The sequence below is a fragment of the Stegastes partitus genome, unplaced genomic scaffold, assembly GCF_000690725.1.
Source record: "Stegastes partitus isolate 25-593 unplaced genomic scaffold, Stegastes_partitus-1.0.2 Scaffold373, whole genome shotgun sequence".
NCBI classification, from domain to species: Eukaryota; Metazoa; Chordata; class Actinopteri; family Pomacentridae; genus Stegastes; species Stegastes partitus.
Genome location: NW_007578104.1, coordinates 374,855 through 397,397, shown reverse-complemented (window position 1 = coordinate 397,397; position 22,543 = coordinate 374,855). Strand labels below are relative to the sequence as shown.

At 44.8% G+C, this 22,543-nt stretch overlaps 1 protein-coding gene across 1 annotated transcript in view; it reads right to left on the bottom strand.

The window, feature by feature from the left end:
- Positions 1-22,543, bottom strand: part of LOC103359447 (solute carrier family 12 member 9) — a 78,983-nt gene that overhangs the window by 31,371 nt on the left and 25,069 nt on the right. Inside the window, exons 7-8 of the mRNA XM_008284787.1 lie at positions 13,723-13,880; positions 9,322-9,404 (exon numbers count right to left, since the gene is read on the bottom strand). Of these exons, the coding sequence (XP_008283009.1) occupies positions 9,322-9,404; positions 13,723-13,880 (241 nt within the window). The remainder of the gene's footprint in view (positions 1-9,321; positions 9,405-13,722; positions 13,881-22,543) is intronic.

Genomic DNA, 22,543 nt, shown 5'->3' with positions numbered 1-22,543 from the left:
TCATTTTCCCCCGTCAGCCACCGTACATCTGCCTCTTAAGCTGCTGAATGTTTAACTGAATGCTAACAGTGACATTTCAGACCAGGTGTCCCAAAAACAACAAAGAAGACTAACATTATCCTGGAGCTGCTCAGTGCAGCTGCATAAAGCGGAAATGTGAATCTCTGTGGGTTTGTTCACGCTTCCAGGTTTCCATATATAACAAACCAGCTGGTTTGGGTGCTGTGGGCATTTCTGTATTCTCCTTCAGAATCGAGTAGAGTCGTTTTACAGTCAGAGTCGTAGGTGAGCTGGTGTGCTAAAGCTGCAGTGAGTTAGCGACAGCTACATCTTCGCCATTTTAAGGCAGGGAGAGACTGTTCTCATGGAAAACACTTCTGAATGTGTGACTCTGATACAAGGAGAGAGCCTTCATTGATTTCTATTGTTGCTGATCAATAACACAATCAGATATGTTCATGTCCCGTATACCTGACTGGTACTGTTTTCTGTATCGTACAACTCCACTGAAGATATCAAAACTATGAAGTAACACGTGTGACACAACAAAATGCTTTAAATTGAACTTTGTTGAGAGTCTATGGTTGTATTCCTATAAACACACACATCTGCATCTGAGCAATACTTTCTGCTTAATTTTTCTTTTCCTGAAATCTCTGATGTACTTGAGTTGAAACAAACCACAGAATGTTAACATGACTGACCCACATCAGCTGAAGTCCATCACTGGAGCTGACTGCACTCTGCTGTAATGTGGTAATATGCTCTATGCACTCTGTTTCTATCAGCACGCAAGCTGCAGTGAGCCTGGCCGTTCATTTAGGGTGTAAATTACATTAAATGCCAACAATATTCATTGAAGAGAACTGTTTGAATTAAGGTTCAGAAGCGGCCAGCGTCCTCGTCGCTGCCTTTCATTCACATGGAGCACACTCTCACTTTGGTGGAGGAACAGCGTGAAGCTCTTTAAGGCAAAGGCCATCATTATCTCTTCTGCGCAGAATGAAAACTTTTTGTGTACATTTCATAATCATAATCAAGTTTTTTTTTTTTCATGCTGCAGAGACTGACGACACAGAACAAGAACTAGCGGACTGTAAAACCACAGAACTCTCCAATTATCGCGTGTTTTACGACTGGCTGCGTAGAAACTCCACTGGATTTGGAACATACTGTTTTCTCGGGCTCAAGGGCACATCCTCGGTATTTATAGAGGCCAGAGTAGCGCTGTGATCACTAACTTTGTGACCATGAGGCAGAAGTAAACTGGAAAAGGAGAGTGAGGAGAGACGGTAATGATAGGGAATTGAGATTAATGATGTCACATTATTGACAGGCGGTCAGAAGGAGAGAGAAAACGACATGAGACGAACCGAAGGAGTAGCGAGGATGGGGAAGGGCAGAGGAGGGGAGAAGATGAGACGGAGAGAAGAGAGAGAAAGACAAATGAAAAAGAGGAAGCGAGCAGGAGAGCATCTCTGACCTCTGGCAGTCAAAGTCAGTGGGTGTCTCTCCAGCGCTCCCCTGGGAGCCGGCTCGACCGGAGCATTAATTAGCCATTAACTCAGTCACAAGCCAGCCTGGACGCCCGCTGTGACGGCGCGCCGACTGTGTGCACGCTGGATCTCTCCTGGGTGATCCCTGTGTGCTGATCTAAATGACTGTTTTTATGGGGAAGCGGTGTGAATAAATGGCCGTACATTTCTCCGTGAAAACTGAGCGCACACCGATGCTTTTATTAAAACAGGAGAATGGAGATGAAACGGCTCAGTCACACTGTGGACCACGGAGCCGGTGCTTCCCAGAAACGTCTCCGGGTAACAATCGGGTGTTTGGGTTCAGACGCAGCCTGGCTAATGACGAGAGAGGAAACAGTTAATGCATGTTTCATAAAATAGTTCAGTTCAGAAGCAACCATTAACATTTAAGCAATTAGCTGCCGGACTGGCTGAGTTTCATGTAACAGTTAATATTATGCGACCGTTTCATTTAATGAGTCATTTTGGGAAACACTGCAGGAGAAATTAAGCTAAAGGACTTATTGTAAATGATGAGTAAACGCCAGTACAGGAAATATTCAACCTCAGGAATGCTCTGAACACGAGGCGCTGCTTGTTATCAGTATGACGACATTTAAACAAACAAACACTGGTATGTCAATAATACTCACACGATGACACTGTAAATAACAAGGTGCCAGTAAATGCATGCGCTGACACACTGGAGCATAATTCATTTTGCAAACTGAAAACATTTCCAGTGTTTTCAAACTTTCTGTCGATATCATAATAAAATCCTTATTGTGAATTCTTCTGGCCTTGAGGGGTTGAAACATTTCGTTTTGTTTTTCAGGGTTTTTATAATAAGTGATCAAGGAGATCAGCAACTGATATTTAAATTTGCAGTAAGAATTAAAGTACATTTGCAGTAAAAATTTAAATCCTAATTTCAAAGTTTGAAATAACTCTAACACAAACACACCGATTTCAACAAATAGAAAAACGCTGAGTATTGTGTGCAGTAATTAGTTGTACCCTGAACACTGACATCAGGTACCTGCCACACCAGCCCCTGTTCAGCCTGTATGTTGAACATGCTTCACTTATATTAGTTTTTCCTGAACTGATCCCATAACGTCACCTTGTTTCTTCCTGGCATGCACTGAAAACCTAAAAAAAAAACCCAACAAACTGGTGAGGCGTATTTAGATTGGTGAAACACTCATGGGTGATGTTCCTCTACGTGTCACTATCGTCACTGTCAGTGCTTGTAAGCTAGCGGGCAGTTAGCTTGAATGCAATCACAGCCCGATACTTTCTGAAGCTACTTTCTGTGACTTGATGGAAGGAAGGACGTTGCATTTTTAACCTTTAAGGTAAGGGGAATACAGAAACACTAGAGTAACAACCTCCTCCACTGTGACATTTAAAGACTAAACTCTACAAATCACTACACGGGGTTCTGCTGAATTCTTGCGACCATGATCTTAAGAGCACAGGTAGGTTTCAGAGTGTGATGGGAGTCGGTACCTCGTGATCTGAGGTCACGGTGCTCTGCAAGAGAATGGCAGATGGGTCCATTCTGGTTGAGAGTGAGTCACTGGCACTATTAGAGGAGTTTATCGGTCTTTAGATGTTGTTCATGAGTGAATGTGGGATGGAACATGTGATCAACAAGCAGACTGAAGCTGTGCTAACAGAGGAGGGCTAGATGTACGAGTCAGCCTACACCACAACCCAGACATGGAAGGTCTAATGACCGGGAGAATGGAAGAGGCCTAAATGTGTTTCTATTGGAAGATGTCTGTGCTCAGACGTCAGGAGCTGCTCCTTCACAGTCAGTTGAGATGGTTCAGATGAAATACAGACTTATTGACTTTGGCAGCCATCATACAAGTTAGTAAATGTGACAGATAATATTCACACATGATGCCCTCAGATATAACTAATAACTAAACGTACCGATACGGAGAACATCTCTCAATGCAAACGCAGTGGTCACACTGGTGAAGTTAACATCGCTCACAAGCTGCTAAAGGTCCGGTGCTTGCAAATACCGTAATGTCTGGACTATAAGCCACTACTTTATTCACACGCTTTGAACTCTGCGGCTTAAACAATGATGATTTTTACAAATTCACCTCGAGACCAAAGTGAGGCTGAGAGCGACGACGACAGAGAGACTGAGGAAGTGATGAAGTGATTCTGAGGCTGTTCAGCTCCTGAAGACACTGAAGAAGACGACTTTAGTGGTTTTAGTGCAGGAGGAAGATGAAGATAGCCATCAGTGACTTTTCCTGGTAGCTGCTGGAGTTTTATTTCCTTAACCAGCCGTGTTACAGGAAGTGTTCAGAAAAAAGCCTCTACGGTACGTATCTGTGGATGTTACCGCTACGCATTTAATTAAAGGTTCAAACATCTTTCTGTGTAAATATCTCATGTTCCAACGTGGACACCTGCAGCCTGGATATGAACACACCTGGTTTTCTTTTTAAAGTCAGTGGGTGGAGCTTATATTCAGGTAACAACAGCAGTTATAAATTACCAACTGAATTCTGTACAAGTAGTGAATGTGGGTGTGTGAATGTGCACTAGAGCACCGCTGCACTGAGGCAGGTGTCGTGATGAAACCATCTGCCCACAGCCTTCACCACTAAGCAGACTTTTGTTTGCAGAGACTGAGCTTCACCGTTAAATGGACACCGGCTCAAAAACGTGGCGCATTGGATTGTTTCTGTGAGGGACACTGTAATTGGAGAAATTGGAAAGCATGGATTTCTTGGAGAAAACTTTGAGGGATTCAAAAGCACTGCAGGTATTGACTTCCAACAGCTCTTGCAGATTGTAAAGCCTGAGACGGACCGAACCGAACCGATGCACGTATGTACAGCTTCAATGTGCATTCATTTGTGCAGCTTACCTCCACCTCACCTCCCCACCCCACCCCGTCCTCCTCAGTCCTCAAACTGCTCTTCCTCTCCCCGTGCTCTCTGGTTGTTTTTTGCTTTACTTTAAAATCCAATAAAAGACAGACAGCCTCCCCGGCTCGTGCCTCCCATCTTCTCCCTCCCCCTCCGTCTTCCTTTTCAATCCCACAGTGTGCGAGTGTTCGAGGAAAGATTACAATCAGACTTTTGTCATCAGTGAATCATTCAAATGGCGAAGGAAGCAGCAGAGAGAAAGAGGACGAGAGTCAATGATCTCTGATGGCGGCGGAGACGCAGCTAATGATTTCCATCTAATTGCTCCTCCTCCGCTCCTGGAGAGTGGCGTCGGCTGAAGAGCGGAGCACGAGGAAGGGACGCCGAGCGAGAGAAAGAGAGGATGCAAATAATGACAAGCCATTCAGCCTTTAACACTCACCTCTGATAATGATGGTTTAGTCAGGCCTATTTGCTCCTCAGATCCTCCGCCTCCTCTTTGTCTCTCCAGCCTCAGCCTCCTCTCCCCTGCCAATATTTTCTCCTCAGTCTAAATTGACTTCTTTCCCCCACTTAGAGGACACAATAGAGGAGGAAAAAATACCACGGCTAGATTTTTTGCCGTCTTCGGTCACAGTAAAAAACCAGAGGGGGACAGTTTGTTCCATTCAGCTGCTCTGATGCTGTTTCTGGCCTCAGTCTGTGCTTCACTTCTAATCACTTCTCCTGGTGATGGTCCAGGTGGGGCTGCATCGATCACAGGGGACTGGTCTATTGTTTAGGGGTTAAATATAGCACACATTAGCTCACAATACGCCTGTGAGGCTTAATTCTGCTGGACACATGGTCCGGTAACTACACTAAAAGCTGAATCTCCACCATAAATGAAGGAATGGCTTTATTACAATAATAATAATAATAATAATTCATTTTATTCATATTGCGCTTTTCAAAGACTCAGAGACGCTTTACAGGATAAAAGAACAATAAAAGCAACTAATACTGAAGTGGACCACGCAGATAAAAACAACACAAGATATCAGGATAAAGGTTTAAGAGAGAAAAGCAAAACAGGGGAGTTTGTAGTTTGGATTTGAATACTGCTGGGTCTGTGGGGTCATGGATGTGCTGTGGGAGAGAGTTCCAGAGGGTCCTGTCCCCCCAGGGTCGCTGCTGGGTCCTGGGACTGATCAGGAGGTTGGCATGAGCGGTACATGAAGGGGTGTAGGGGTGGAGCATGTCTCTGAGGTCAGAGGGGGCCTGGTTATGGAGCTGTATGGGTGAGGAGCAGGATTTTGAATGGGATGGGAAATCAGTGAAGGTTTGGAAGGATGAGGGGAAGTGGTCTCGGGAACGGGAGTGGCTGGGGAGGCGAGCGGCAGAGTTTTGGATGTACTGTAGTCTACGGAGGAGGTTGGTGGTGGCACCGAAGAGGATGCTGCTACAGTAGTCACTGTGATGAAGGCGTGGATGAGGGTTTCTGCTGCGGGGAGGAAGAGAGGGGCGGAGGAGGGCGATGTCTTCTACATGATGGAGGCTGTTTTAGTGACAGGATTCATGTGTTGGCTGAAGCTGAGCTTAGTGCCCAACGTGACGCCGACGTGTGCGTTCTTTGCGTATTTGGACATCCATGGTGCCGATCAGCTCCGGACTTGGCGGGTGCATCCCTGAGGCCCCGAGGAAAGCGTCTGAACGAGCACTTCTTGAGAATCATAAACACATACAGACTAAACAGCAGCCTGTGTCTACAGTCGATCCGCGGTGATTCAGCGATGTGACGTTATCAATGACAACAACAGCGCGTCTCAGAAACGTTCGATCAAAGCGAACATTCCTCCGGAGGACACGCTGCAGCTGAAGAACTTCGCTCACGGCCGTGGTTAGCGTGAGAGGACTTCAGATGGCGACGTGGCGCTCTGTACGCAACGCCAGCTGGAAACGGCCGATCACACCAGTACAGTGGCTGCAGTTGACCAGAAAACATCCCAGAGCACTTTGAGGACACTGGATCCACATACAGACCCGAGCATCATGCAGGCTGTTAGGGTTGTTTAAAAGTGGACCAGGCTCTGGTAGCAGCATCGCTTAGAGCACATTTCTTCTTCATGTGACCCGTGTATAAAGTGTTTTCTACTCTGCTGCCGTTATAGTAACGTAATATCACATCTTACATCGTTATTTAGCCATTTTAGATTCTCCATTTAACAACAGAGTGAGAAAATTGCTTAAACCAACATCGCTGACCTTTGCTACGGCCTGAACACTGTCTCAGTTATTCCCACAGTGGCAGTGATTATCGTAACTACATACTACTGCAGACATGAAGCTCATCTGAGTCAGAACCACGTCAGGGTTTAAGTCAGGTACTTAAAATGCTGATTCGATGTGTGTTATTGATATGATAACACAGCAGTGGTGTCAAAATTAGGTAACGATGATTACACGATTGCTTCAATATTAATGAGAAGTTTTCACACATAAACAATGATTAGATGAAAAAAAAGTCATAGTTTGGGGCAGACCTGTACAACACTACAGCCAGACACATGAAGAGTGTTTAATCGATTTCAAAATTATGTTTCAAAACAATGCAATTAATGTAATCTATCTAATCTAACAATCTATCAGGACCACTGACTTGACGTACGTTGTAATATCTTCCCATTAATCTTTAACTTTATTCCCAGCAGCCTGTTCTCTTCGTGTCATCGTGTGTTTACATCAGAGCTCTTATCCAATCATATTCAGCTGTCATGTGTTGCCGGGGTGACAGAAATCTGCCCTGAGGCCTTCACGATCAAAAGTGTAGCTTAAAATGCATTGAAATTAAACTGTTGCTTTAACCAATCAGACTGAGAGCTGGTGGTCCCTATGATGACATCAGCACTGCCCCGTCCTCTGATTGGATGGTCAGAGAGCTTAGCCAAAGCTAGCGGTTCCTGTCTGTAGCCAGCTGCACAAGCTAAAACTTTATCGTGAAAGCTTTACGATTTTTGTTTTTTAAGTTACGCAAGCGGACGTTGTCAGCCTTAAACTAAACCTTATGTCAGAACCAGGACTGGACAGACCGGCTGTCAGCATCAGCCTCCAGGAGACAGAACAGGATTAGCTGCTCAACAGAGTGACTGAAGTCCTCATGATGTTCAAATACATATATCTGTCATTTTCCTGGGCTGATACTGATGCTCCTGCTAGACGTGATGCATGTGCTGCATGGAGACGTGCTGAAGCGTTTAACTGGCTTTAGTGATGGCATTCATTCTGGCTCCATGAGATCCCTGTCTGCGGTGCAACGTCCTGTTCTGCTGCCTTTCTGCATCCCACTGATGGTTTCTACAGCCGTGGGGTCACAATGACGGTGTTTGGAGGACGCTAGGTGTTAAATGCACGGCTCGCTGCTGGGTTTTACAAATTCCTGCTGTTGATGGTATCTTACGTGCTAATGCTCTATCACATGTTTTAAATCTGCTGCAAAGCTAACTTTAAGCTTAAATTAAAATTAGAAGTTGACATTGCAAACTGTATTGCAATGGCAATATTGATAATAAAAATCACCATTAGATATTTTCCCCAAATCGTTGGGCCTTAGCAGAGAGAGGATTAGGGTCAGTTACACAGAACCAGCTAATTACAGTTGTAATGTTAGTGTTTTAATAACCCCGTACAGTTTGGATGAGCAGCTGGTCACTGATACTGCAACTGAGAAGCTCTGGAGGCTGAGCAGTTCCTGCCCCAAACTGGCAGATTTTAAACAGGCACCGCAATAGATGAGCTAAAGAGACAGAAATGCCTGCAGGAGTTCTGCATAAAGCTAGAACCTGCCAGTACCTTGACAGATATTCCCTTCATGAAAGCAGTCTGTAACCATGTTAGGGAAAGTTACCATCGATGACAAATTCACACTGGAGGTGATTTGTGTGCTTCAGGTATCAGAGGACGTACCGGAGGCGTGAAGACGAAACGGCAAACAGCAACACGACAATAAACACAGTTTGTCTAAGAAAGGCTGCCAGTTGAGGAGAAAGGATGACTTTTTAGATGCAGTAATGGAAAAAAACAGCTCTTTCCCTTTTGAAAGCTTTATGTGGTGGCAAACAGAGACTGTACGTTGTTCCAGGAAGCGACTCGTGTTGGAATGCATTAGTCAAAAAAAAAAAAAAAACACCGACTCTGAGCTCTATGTGTTCAACCTAAATGCAGAAAACTGAAGAAGAGTAGGATAGGTGTGCATGGATGCGGATTAAGAAGTCACAGGAGACAAAAACATCAAACCGGCCAGGTTGAAGTCGAGTCTTCACTGAATGAGTACGTTTGGTTTGGGGGAAGAAAGGACACTGTGATCTTCTTGCCCGAGGAAGGTTTCTTTGATAACGCCTCACAATCCAAACAACGGGAGTTTGGGCTGATTTTGTCCCAGCACCTTACCAACCTTGCATTTATTATCCACAAATAATAGTGGCTTGTTTGAAGCTTCTCTACTTTCCTTTCATACTGAGTTTCATTCCTCCTGGAGCTCAGCGGGAATTTATCCCTGATTTATTGATTACAATGAAATATTTAAAACAGAGTCTAGTGTTGTGTCTGTGTTCTCCATCACTGAAGCTCCACATTTTTAGACTCACTGTTTGCACAAAAACAATTTTTTTGCATTTAATAGCATCAGCGAGTGCATTTTGTCCCAAATCAGAAAAAAAAAACACATTTTGAAATTTGGACAAAATGTTGAGGCGAAGGGAGAAAATCCCAGAAAAGAATTAGAATCTCTTCGTCCCTCCTCTCCTCGGATCACACTTTGATTTAAAATATGCGTATTAACTAACACCTGTCAGTACTGCTGTGGTTGATGTGAAGCTGCACTTTGCTGCTATTGGGTACCAAACTGCATTTGTTCATTAACTCACCTGCACGAGGAACCAGGAGATGAGCACCGAGACCCAGGGGTTGCCGCTGTGGGACGTCTTCTTAGCCGGAGACAACACCTTACCTGCAGGGATAAAAAAGAGAGACGGTGGTGAAAACAAGCCATCCTTCAAACTGGAGGGAATTCTTTCCATGAAAACAACATTCTTCAAGAGCAGCTTCAGCATAAAAACAAGCTTTAAACCCCACATCAGTGAAACGAGTGGATACAACATGCTAATCACAGAAGTACTGCAGTGAATGACTGAACACCTGATTGGATGCACAGTTCTGCAGACTGTGTGGTTACAGAGCAAATTAAAGCCACGAGCGGCATTGGACGGGTCCAGGGTTCATACATATTTGAAATTTCTAAATTCCATACGTTTTCCAGACAATAATTTTCAGACTTCTCGGTAAAAAAAAATTCAAATAGTGAACTTAGTTCACTTGATGTTGTGGGACTTGGTCTCATGCTGGGTTTAGCCAGAAACGCTGTGACTCTCAGTCAGAGGATGAGGTGACGAGACAAAAGTGTTTTTTCTCCTGCATATGACTCCCAACCGCCGCCTCCCCCATGATGGAGATGTCAAACGAGTTCACACAAAGGCTGCATTTAGCTTTCTTTATCCATTCAGGATCCTGATCCAGTCTTTATATGTGGGATGTATGAGCCATCAGAGAATTTACCCATCATGAGTTCTGTCAGCGACCATACAAGACATTTTGAATCACTCACTCACAGACTTGAACATCATCTGTCTGTGGAAGCAGTAGTGGAACGTGACAACACCTGAGCGGGCCAATGGGTTGGAAGAGGATAAGAGCAGAGGGCGGGCATTCAACTTGTCAATCTGCCCAAATGTTTACTGGAACACGTAGCCATGGATCTATGATATGAACACGTAGCCATGGATCTATGATATGACGTGTCGACTTTAGGGCTGATCGGAGCACATGAGGCCTGGTCACGAGCCACTTCCTGTTCAGTGGCGAGCTGCGGCGGTGTGCGTGGCGTGTTGTGGCGTGCTGGTAGCTCACTCTGGCTGAGACTCGGAGCACGCGTGTAGAGTTTCAGGAAGGTCGGAGCACGTACAGGCCAGTTACACAGCACGTCCCATTTAATGGCATTTTATGGCGTTTTGGCAAAATTCTACTGGCCGCCATTTTGACGCCGTCAGACTTTTGCGGAGAGTTTTAATAACTTTTAATGACCACGTCCTGCAGTGTGTGCTGGCCAGATTTCAGGTGTGTACGATGTTCCCTGTAGGAGGAGATAGATTTTGAAAATGGCCAAAAATGAGCAAAAATTGCAAAATTCTGAGCGTGATTTTTCAAAATGGCGGACTTCCTGTTGGGTTTAGGGCTTGGAGCTGATTGACTTTTTTTGTGCATCCCTCTGATGTGTGTGCCAAGTTTTGTGCGTGTGCGTTTAGGACCTCAATGTCATGAATAATGATCATAAGAACCCGAGCAGGTCCAACAGGGTCCGACACCCTGTTAGTGCTCGGACCTGATTCAGTGGCCGGTGGACGATCCTACGTCGCTCACAGACACACCGTCGTCAGTAGAGTTTCACTGGAGCTCCTTCTCCTCGCTGCTATTCCTGGTGGTTTCTGACACTCTGCTTCCCACCAGCCTCCATAAAATATGAATGTGTTCACTTATCAAATGAGAAGGAGATCTCAGCATGCACAGTTTGCTGCCAGTGGACACAAACCAGGCGGTCTCATGCTGAGAAAAATGAATTTCTTAGTTAAACTGGAAGAAACACTCCTTCCCTGAGTGAGACAGATGCATTTTTTATCATAATGAAATTGGCTACAGTCTTCTTTACAGACTTAAACTCATATTGGTATTGTTGTGTTCTGCTCTGAAAGCCCTCAGTGAGCTCCACTGTGCCACCAATCAATCTGAGCATGCACCTTTTGGATAACATAACTGAACTTCATTTGTTTCCTATAATGTGCTTCTCACTGTTGCATCCCTTCGCCCATGTCCGGAGCGGCTGTTTTTAACTTAAAGCAGATGACGTAGCTCCTACATTCGTTCCAATGAGGCCGCTGAGTTGCCAAGAAAACAAACAACGAGGACATCTGGCCAAGAAGCTGCACTTTCACAGATGGTTTGTTCCACTTTGGATCCAAGCAGGTAATATATGGCATTTAAGTAACTCCAGAACCTGTGCACATAAGGTGCATCCATGGGATCTGAGCGCAGGGACCATAAATATAAGCAGAAAACCATCTTTGTGAGGGAACATTTGCACCAATGTGGTCCTGTGAGCGTGGGGCGGTGACGAGCGCTCGCTTTACCGTCACTGCTCCTGACGCTTTGGGGGCAGGACGATGGCTGATAACGCCGCTTCTTTGACTGGTTGATCTAGTCTGAGTTGTGTTGATTGTTGCTTATTACAGCGACTGACTGATAAACCAAACTCTACTACAGCTGTTTAGTTGTCCGTCGGTCCCCACAGCTGGCCGGAGGAACACCAAGGTACCTGCTGTCAGATGACAAAACCACAACGTCTGACTGATTCGTATTACTGTCGGTACATTTTGTGGTACCAGTCTGTCTATTTTGTCAGCTTTTTCTTCACTAAATCGGTTGCTCTTTGTATACAAATAAGGGGTAAAATGAAAAGCGATTACACAAAAGGAGAACTATGTGGTGGAAGCAGCCCCAGTTCACAACTTTTCATTTTGTGTTCCTGTTTGTCTTCAAGTTGTTTCCAGTAGAAGCAGATGTGAATATTAAGACATAACGGTACAGATCTGGACTCGGGATGGCAATGGATAATGTTAGTGACATTTAAACAAAACTTATTTAATTAACTACGTGTCGGGTTTAAAAAGCAGCGAGAGAGAGGGAGAGCGAGGGGGAGACAGAGGGGGAGATAAACCAAGCTGACACGCCGCTTTATTTAATGCCTTTCAGGGCTGCGCGGTCTATTGGAAGTCGGCGCACTAACATACATCTCACACCTTCATATGTGACATTTCATCTCATCATGATGACATTCGTATTGAACCCGGCTGAGTACAGCAGAGGTTGCAAGAGTGAAAGACAGAGGCGCTCACGGAGACATAAAGCAGCTCCAGAGGTGAGGGAGGGCGGAGGTGGCGGCGAGGCGGGTGAAGGGTGGCGGTGGCGGCAGGTGGGGACTCTTAGTTTAAGAGTAAATTTCACAGCTGATAAAGGATTGGAATTAAATCAGCGAGACTTTAAAGTTAAATCAATGCGGCTGAGAGGAGTCGACTGAGTGATGGAGAGAAGGGAGAGAGGCAGGACAGAGGTGAAGGAGGTAGAGATTAGCCCGTTATAGAGGAGAAAGAAATGGAGATGTGTGGGACGGCAGGAAAAAAAAACCTAAAACCTCCTTTGTAGTGTGTGTGTTGGGAAACTGACACATCCATCAGTCAGTTTGCATAGGACAGTGGCAAGGTTAAGCAGCGAGGAGCATGCATGAATGACAACAACAGGAACACACACTCATACAGTGTGGTCATGCTAACCGTCTCACACACATCCCTCTCCTACAACAACATCACACATTTCTGGTTCCACAGTCACTGACTCTTAATTAAACAGATTAATCTAATTTAGGTTAACCCTTCGTCTGCCAGCGGCGAGCGCACCGAGCAGTGCTCCAGTCATCTGCCTCTGCTCTGTATGATCACTCCACAGAGGAACTGCTGCTAATACAGCCATTTATCTCTTCTGACACACACACCAGCGCAGCTAAACACACAGACAGAAACGGGCCAAATCAATTTGCAATAGACTTAACAAAGGAGGAGAGGACGGGATAAGGAAGTTGCTCACAGTCATTAATAATGACAAAACAGCAGGCAGCATGGATTCACACGGAGGAGCGATGGAAATCACACAAATGCTGCGTTCGCTTGATATGGGAATGACTTCAATCCAGAGTGTTTGTGCTGAAACTTTCCAGAAGCAATAAATGGCCCTGCGTCTTCAGATACAGCCCACACGTGTGCTTGATGACGAGGAGCTTTCTGCTGGTGAAATGAAGAATTCTGAAAGTCAGAAACAACATCAAACACCTGCTGACCTTGGAAACGAAGGGTGAGGGAGGGTCTCCAAGGGCAGCAATCTGCAGCCTCACTGTGGTGAGAAGCCGTTGAATCCCACACACTGGTTCAATGACAGTATTTCTGTGTCTAGAGCCGATAAATAAGCTTTTATTTCTCTGATTGTCAGACACCTACAACTGCTGTAAAACTTAGCTTAGTTCCTGTCAGGTGTGTTTTGCATTTTACCTGAATCATATCTGCGTGTCTGGTATGTTCTGAACGCTGTAACGTCGTCAGTGCAACATAAAAACCAACAGCAGCTTCAGAGGAGCTTCTTCCCTCACAGGAAACAACAGCGCTACCTACCGAACAAGTCGTCCCTGGCCAGGGCGTAGAGGATGCGCGAGGCTCCGATGAGGTTGCTCATGGCAGCGGACAGCGTCGAGGAATAAACCCCGATGGTGACGAAGGGGTTCCAGATGTTGATGTCTCTCAGGAAACTGTAATCCCTCTGAAGCAGGATGCTGTGTGGGAGCAGAGAACCACAGATTACTTCAACAACCGTAATCAGGAGGTTTATAATCATCCTCTTTAATGTGCTCGGCTGGGTTACAGAGCAGAGAAGTCGTGTTTCCACAGACAAAACCGATAAGCTGGAGGACGCTTTAATTTCCTGGACAGCACAGAGACATTAGTTTGTGTAATTAAACTTCTGGGGGTGACAAAACTACAGACCAAGATGAGTAAAACAGGAGGTAAGCTGTGGTAGAAGTTGTCATAGTGACTTTAAAGTATGACTTAACCAGCTGAGCAACAAAGACGCCAAAAAAATAATTCAACACTAAAGTTGAAGCTGAGAGCGACTTGTGACCAGGTCTACGGTCGGGTGACCAGGTCTACGGTCAGGTGACCAGGTCTACGGTCGGGTGACCAGTTCTACGGTCGGGTGACCAGGTCTACGGTTGGGTGATCAAACACGCTGACACAGCTTTATTATATGACGGCTATCCATCTCAGAATGATGCAGATCTGTCAGTACGACTGTTAGAACCCAACAGTGGACGTTCATATGGTTTTGCATTGATGTGATCAAGCAGCTGAATTTTTCCAGATATTTTATTTGCTTGATGATTCACCACAGACAGTCCTGTGTACTTAATGATGCAGAAAATGAACTTTCTATGTACTCTGGCCTATATTGATATATAGAAATATATATATATATCGATACTGCAACATAAAATGACATAAACCATGATAGGCCGCTGCCGGTGTTATCGACCCGTATCGGCCCATTACAGACACTGTACAGAGCCGTCTGTTGGCAGATATGAAAGTACTGGAGCTGGAAACTGCAGCAGTGAATGTTTACCTGCCGGCTTTTTCATGCATATTTGATGGTTTTCTCAAATTGTGTTTAATGTGAATACGTTTGTGTGAAGTTAAGTTAAAAATTCTACATTTTTCTTTTTTTGTTTTTGTCATTCTGTCACGTATTGCGGTAAAAAGTGCACTTCTACTTGTCTGAAACTGTAAAATGCTTTGTTTATGTTACGTGTTCTGATGTAGTCTCTGATCTATACACTGGTCTGATACCAGTACAGACACGTATGTCATCCGATATGTACTGACATTGTTAAATACATTTTAAGTTTTGTGTTTTTGTTTTTTTTTATTGCCTTTATTAGACAGGATAGTGTAAAGAGAGACAGGAGAACGGGGGAAGGACTTGCAGCAAAGTGCCATGAGTGGGATTCGAACCCATAGCTGCTGCATCAGAGACTACAGTCCCTGTACCTGGGTCACCAGCTCAGCCAGGTGAGCTAAAGCAGTGGCCCTTTGTTTTTCTTTAATAAAGCATAAAAACAGTTGTAATGATTTCATCCCAGAGTTTGTCCTGCTGCTCTGACCAGTTGTTATAAAAACTCTCACAGCAGAACTAAGGTCCTACTCAGTTTGTGAAACACGCTGCTGAGAAGTTAAGACTTTAACATACTGTCTGTTTATTATGTTCAGAAAATAAATAAATCTCCAGGAACATATATGGCGATCTAATCTATCAATTAGGTTGATTATGAGTTTGGCAGCTGTAACAATAGACTGGTGGTATTTTCACACTTCTATTGTTAACGGAGAATAACGAGGAAACAGCTCAAAAAAAGGGGAGGCCTATAAAAGTACTCCAACCTTGCAGTGAGAAACCTCACACACACAAAAGAGACTTTATCAGTTCATTACGTTCATATCAGGGGTTCAGAATCAAGTGGTCCAAAGGGCTGAGTCTGATTTCTAACTCATTTGTTCTGGGGCGCAAAACGTGCAGATGTCCGATGAAAAAGACCAAGATTGAAGAGGAAGTGGCGATTACTCTGCCGGGGTGCCTAATGATGAGATCCTGGAGTACAGCGAGTGTGTGTGTGTGTGTGTGTGTGTGTGTGTGTGTGTGTAGGAGACAGTGCACTAGACATGGAGAAAGAGAGATCAGAGTACAAAAAACACAGCAGGGTGTGCATGATTATGGCCGACCCCCTGCCTCTTTTCAATACAACACTGCTAGAGAGATGAGAATTAGAGTGCAAAGTATTCCTCTCTCTCTCCTGATCCGTCTCAATCTCTCTTTGTAGCTCAGCACACACACACACACACACACACACACACGCATCCAGTCCATCCATTCCTCTCCCTCATCACCTCCATCTCCTTCATCGTGATGTTTTTAAAACCCATTCAGGAGGATTTTCTCGCTTTTCTGTCTCCATTTTATTTGCGACTTGTTCCAGTGTCCGATCTCTCTCTGCTGATTAAGAGTCTCATCACGTTTTCTTTCGGGTCCACTGATTTTAATACTTATTATCATGGCCCTATTAAGTATTGTTCACTCCATCCAAAGATCTGAGAACACTATTATTTCACACGGAGCCCGAGAGGCAGGCGGCGCGCCCACACGCACACGCACAGGTTGTTGCATTACCACAAATCAACTAAACAAAGGTTCTGCGGAGAAGTTAACATCACCCTCCAAATTAGGAAATGCCAACTACTTTGTTTATGTGGCGTGTGTGTGTGTGTGTGTGTGTGTGCGTGTGTGTGTGTGTGTGTGGCGTGAGCTCTGCAGTGAAAAGTTTATGAACCATTGCTTTAATCAGACCCCGTGACATATTCATAACACCAAGAAAACAAAACTGGTCTGCTACACAAACATGCGCTGGAAGGTGCGTCTCAGCGTGTTTTTCCTCAAAAAATATCTGAAAGTGTTGGTGAGGAAATGAAGTGTGTGTGTGTGTGTGTGTGTGTGTGTGTGTGTGTGTGTGAGAAACAGGTGAGTGATGATGTGGGTCAGAACTTATAGGTTGATTATTAATTTCTCTGACGTGCAGCAGGAGCGAAATAAATCTGGAAAAGCTTGACATTTCCAAACTGCCTCTCAAAAACAAAGCCGCTACGAAGCGGGTGACAGCGGTGACAGATGATGTGTGTGTGTGGGGTGTGTGTGTGTGGGGTGTGTGTGTGTGGGGTGTGTGTGAGAGGGAGGGAGGACGTCCATGTTGGGTCATAACAGAACCAACACCAGTAGTTTTATAATTCTGTGCTTCGCTGGGAGCTGTGTCTTCATCACTGAAGGCGTATGTGTGACTGTGAGCGTGTGTGGCTTCGCCTGGATAGTAATTATTGATCAGATCATCCGGCTGAAATGAGCTCTGCCATCGAAATAAAGAGGAGAACAAAAGCGCGAGGGAGCGAGTGACAGATTAAAGGAGCTCGTTTAGAGAAGAGGAGGAAACAAAGCTGGATGACTAAAAGGAGCCCGTGGAGATTGTTTGGCCGATTGTTCTTCCTCCTCGCGGCCCGCTCCATCCTTCAGCTCATTTGTTAACCATTTTTATTCATGCCCTCATTTGTGTATTCATGCATATTCATCTTTTAATCCATCATTTCGCGTGTTTGTGCTTCTGATAATTCGCCGGTGCTTTGGTCGAACATTATGGATTAATTAGCTGCGATTTTTCAAACGGGATGAAAAATGAGCGGCAGGTCGCTGCATGTGTGTTTAGGCGCATTACAACAAACACAGACATCACAAACAGCGCTTACATGCTGCTCTTGGAGCGCGAGGTCACTCCTCATCAGGACCAACGCTCAGGATCATCTGGTTTAACGATCCTACAGAACGTCCAATAAACGCTGGGATGAGAGCAGAGCCAGTTACTGAAATGGGCTCGGGCTTATGGCTAACATCACTGTTATACTCATTGCACCATTATGTGACCATTTATGTCTCTGGGATATAGACACAACAGTCCGGCCAGTCAATACTCTCTGTAGGATGCAAAGGTTAGACTCTCTTATGAGCCCCTCCATCAGCATTACAATGACAAGCTTTTATTTTTACTGCATCCTTCTTGGTTGACCTCTCCACGTGTGACAGCAGCACTGGGTGGACGCCGTACTGATGTTTCAGGTGAACGTATGCGACAGTCATCATTTGTGCTCTTACGTTATCTTAGAGCACAAATATCGCCTCCAAAATTTGGATCTATTTGGTGTTTTCCCCAGACCTGCACTCTCTCTGTCTGGAAAAATCCTCTAAAATGGCAATAAAGCAGCACTAATCAATATTCTCTATAATAACGGTGAATTCACTGACTGTGTATAACGCAGGGCTTTCCCCAATCCCATCACTGGAGCTTTGAAGGAGGAGGGGCAGACGAGGACAAGAAGGAGACAAAGACGTTTCCCTTCAGTTTGAATGAAAATTCCCACAAAACGTGAACGCTGACATCAAATAAATGATCAGTTGTTTGAATCCTGGACCTTCCAGTAATAAAAGACACGACAGCATCCGTTACGACTCGCTTTCTGCTTTCTGTGAGGGACTGAGTGGTTCGGACGTCGGTTTATAGCTGCTCCAACAACAACATGATGAACCACAGCTGGTAAGCTAACGCTACACTTTGTCAGGTTGCACCAAAATTAGCCGTCTCAGGAAAAAGAAAGCATTTGCAAGACGGCTGAGCTGTCACTTCAGTTTGTAGGCGACTCGTAGATTTATGATCCTTCAGCACGTCTGTCACTGTTCTGACTTCTTTGGGGTCGTTGGAGTTTAAAGCACTTTTTTGGCATCTTGCTATAGTTGTTATCTGTAATTGTGTCACGTGTCCTTGTCCTGGTGGCGGTGATGGTAGCGACAGATGAGATCAGAAAAAAACACTATTCAAGTACTGATCTGTATGCTTGATTAGGTGACAGATTATTGAACAGCACTGTAAAATCACTTCTTTCGCCATGAGGCCATTGTAATTTAATTAACCTGGAACCATGTCAGTGGACTGATTAAGTTCTGTAGAAGCATTGTGATCCTCATCGTATATATTTCCAAACATTAAAGTCCCTCCTTGGTCGCTGACTGAATCCCTACAAGCTCACCTCCACGTATTTCTATGAAAACAGTTCCTTCATGTGCAGATCTATGAAGCGCCCGCCTCCTGCTCCACCTCCTCCACGACTCGCTGCAGCTCAAGCACATCGGCTCACCGACACCTCTGCTCAAACACCGTGAAACTAATCTACACCACAAAAGGCAAAGTTGTACACTTTGCAAACTAGTTGACAGGATTAGTTTTTTTAGGTTTGTTGCATTCGAAACTCTGGAAGTCTGAATGATTAGCTCGGTGCTTTCAAGGTGGAAATACACACACATGGAGAAAAACTTTACATCTTTACATCGCATCTGCATCTTTGCACCGCTTCGTTAACTTCATCGTTTTGGTTCGTTCTCAGCAGCAGCAGCTGTGTGCACGATCTGACCAGCACCAAACACGTGGCCAAAGTTAGCCACCAGCTTGTAAAGAAAGTCAGACGGCCGTGCAGCTAAAGAGCCAAAAGATAAAAGGTAAGTGAATATCGGATTTTCATTTGCCGGGTGGACAAAACCACAACACCAAATGAATGCTAATGCTGCTCCGTGTCTGCTGGATATGTAAATACACAACTGTTTGCTAACACATTCAACACAACATGGAACGAAGAGAACATCCAAGACGAGTGGTTTCTATGTTGTTCTGCTCCCTAATGGCCAGAAAAATAAATGACGGCAGCTTGAAAAGACCACATGCAATCGTAGTATTATTCTATCCACCTGGCAGGAGACGGTAAGGGATCCATCTGTACTGTAAAATACCTGCCGCAGGCCGAGTACAGCCAGGAATCAGCGGGAGTGATCGTATTCCTGCTATATTAGCTGTAAAATCCAAAACAGAATTTAAAAAACCCTGCTCCTTAAATGCAAAACCCTCAGTCATCAAACTCCATCACATCTCAGAGCAGCACATCATCCCAGCAGAGCGCTCCACTCTCAGACTGCTGGCTTTCTCCTGGTTCCTGGAGTTTCTGAAGTAGAACAGGAGGCTCCTCTCCTGTGGAATCAGCTCCGAGTGTGGGTTCAGGAGGCAGACACCCTCTCTGTTTTCAATATTAGGCTTAAAACTTTCCTTTTTGATGAGGCGTATAGTGGCACAGGTGACCCAGAAACATACTTCAGTTCTGCGTCTACAGACCTGGGCTACTTCCCATGATGCACTGAGCTCTCCCTACCTTCACTCTTCATGCACTTAAACGCCACGACTGTGTGTCATTTTCTTTCTGCTTCTCTCTCCCTGCACCTTCCTGCAGGTATGTTTAGCTCCGGAGCCGTACGGTTCTGATCCGCGACCCCGCCAACCTGCTCGGTGTTTACTGTTTGTTGTTTGTAAATGCTCATCGTCGCCCTCCTCTCACCCAAACCGGTCGAGGCAGCCACCCACGCCGAGTCTGGCTCCGTCTGAGGCTTCTTCCTGTTAAAGGTCGTTTTTCCTCCACGCTGCCGCCGAGCGCTGCTACACGGGAAGCTGTTGAGTTTCTCTCCACAGTGAAATATTCTAAGGACTCGACCTGAAGTGCTCAGAGATGGATGATATGATAAGTTAGCGCTAAAAGAACAGAACTGAATTTAACTGAATAAGCCATCACCACAGGGATGGGCACCGAAAATTATCCTCATTATTATTCTTTAAATTATTAAAGAAGTGAAATTTCATCGCATACAGGCGGAGAAATGCTCAGTTTTCTACGCTTAGCTCGTCATTCATCTCTCACTGACCCAATATGTTAAATATGCCAAAACCCTGGAACTCACATGGAGGTAACTATAGATATGTGTAATAAAGCCTTTATTACTCATATCTATGGAGGTAACTATAGATATGTGTAATAAAGGCTTTATTACTCATATCTATGGAGGTAATTATAGATATGTGTAATAAAGGCTTTATTACTCATATCTATGGAGGTAACTATAGATATGTGTAATAAAGCCTTTATTACTCATATCTATGGAGGTAACTATAGAAATGTGTAATAAAGCCTTTATTATAAATATCTATGGAGGTAACTATCGATATGTGTAATAAAGCCTTTATTACTCATATCTATGGAGGTAACTACACAACATGAACATGGGTTTCTGAGCAGCTCATTGTTAGCTATGGGTGCAGTAACCTAATCTAAAACGGTGGGAGCTTCATCTGAACCAACAGTCTGAACTTTAGTTTCACTTTTAAAGCATTAATTATAGTTATTATCATTCGATGGTTCACACCTCAAGCACAGCCTGTTCTCTCTGCTGCCCTCAGGAAAGAGGTACCGGTCCATCCAGGCCCGCACATCCAGACTCACCAACACGTTCTACCCAAGTGCAATACGGGTCCTGAACTCACATTAGTCTCCATAGTCTGAACTATTTATCATATATATTTATATATATATATATACACACTACATTATATTAGAATTATCTCAGCATGTTTCTGGACTGTGGGAGGAAGCCGGAGAACCCGGAGAGAACCCACGCTGCACGGGGAGAACATGGAGACTCCACGCAGGAAGATCCCGGGTGTCCTCACCGGGACGTCAACCGGCAGCGTGGGTTCTCTCCGGGTTCTCCGGCTTCCTCCCACAGTCCAGAAACATGCTGAGGTTAATTGGTGATTGTAAATTGTCCGTAGGTGTGAATGTGAGTGTGCTTGGTTGTCTGTCTCTAAGTGTAGCCCTGTGATAGACTGGTTACCTGTCCAGGTGAACCTGCCTTCACCCTGAGTCAGCTGGGATTGGTTCCGCCCCCCATGACCCTAGTGAGGATTAAGGTGTAGAGATGATGGATGGATGCTGCATCACTGATCGTCCACGTTTCCAACAATTTTTCAGAGAAGGAACAGCTGCATGTTGTGTGATCTTTATGGACTTGGGTCAACAACAGAAAATAAAATAAAAAACACCCTCCAATATGTCAACATCAAAAATAAATGTTAAGGGGTGACGGCAGGCGCTGCCCTCCACACAGCTGCTGAATGCACAAGTGACAGATTAGCAGCAGTGACAGAGATCTACAGCATGGGTCAGCCTCAAAAAAAGGGTAATGCATCTTTAATTTAATGCCTCTGTTTCCTAAACTTCTTAAATCCTGTTTCTGACCCGGGCTTTCTATTACAGACATCAAGTGTGAAGGCCAAGATGAGATAACATCACTGTGATATCAAGGTTAATTTTTCACAGACTGAGTTCTGGCACCCGGCACTGAATGAAAAAATACTGAACGTGTGTGTTTTGTACAAGTGCAGTGTCATCCCTACCATTGTTGAATTTTAAGTGCGCGATATAAAAGTATAACACGTCAGCTGAAAGACATGAAAGGGTGACAATTCTATTGTGCAATTTTCCACCAAGCCAGTGGGGAAAAACAAAGAAGAACTCTTTCTGCAAGCAAATCCGGCGCCACAACCCTCAGAGAACACGTCTTAAAGTCTGAGCAGAAACAGCCCGAACATGTGGATCTCAATTCACAAAAGACCCGAGTTACCTTTCACAGAGTCTGTATCCAGCCCGGTGTGCTCTGAATGAGCTCGAGCCTCTTAGAGACGACCAAATCAACTCCATAGCAACAACTGCACCCCTTTACTGCTGGGATTTAGTGCTGCTCTATAGCCTCACTTCACCTTGACCTTGCAGGTACTTCTAGAGCAGAGCCACCGTACACGAGGGGTGAAGAGGAGACACACAGACACATAAAGTAGCATCTGTGGAAAAGGAGGCAAACAGAAAGTAAGAAAAGGGAGGCAGAGGGGGGATGGAGGAGTCAGGGAGAGGGAGGGAAGGA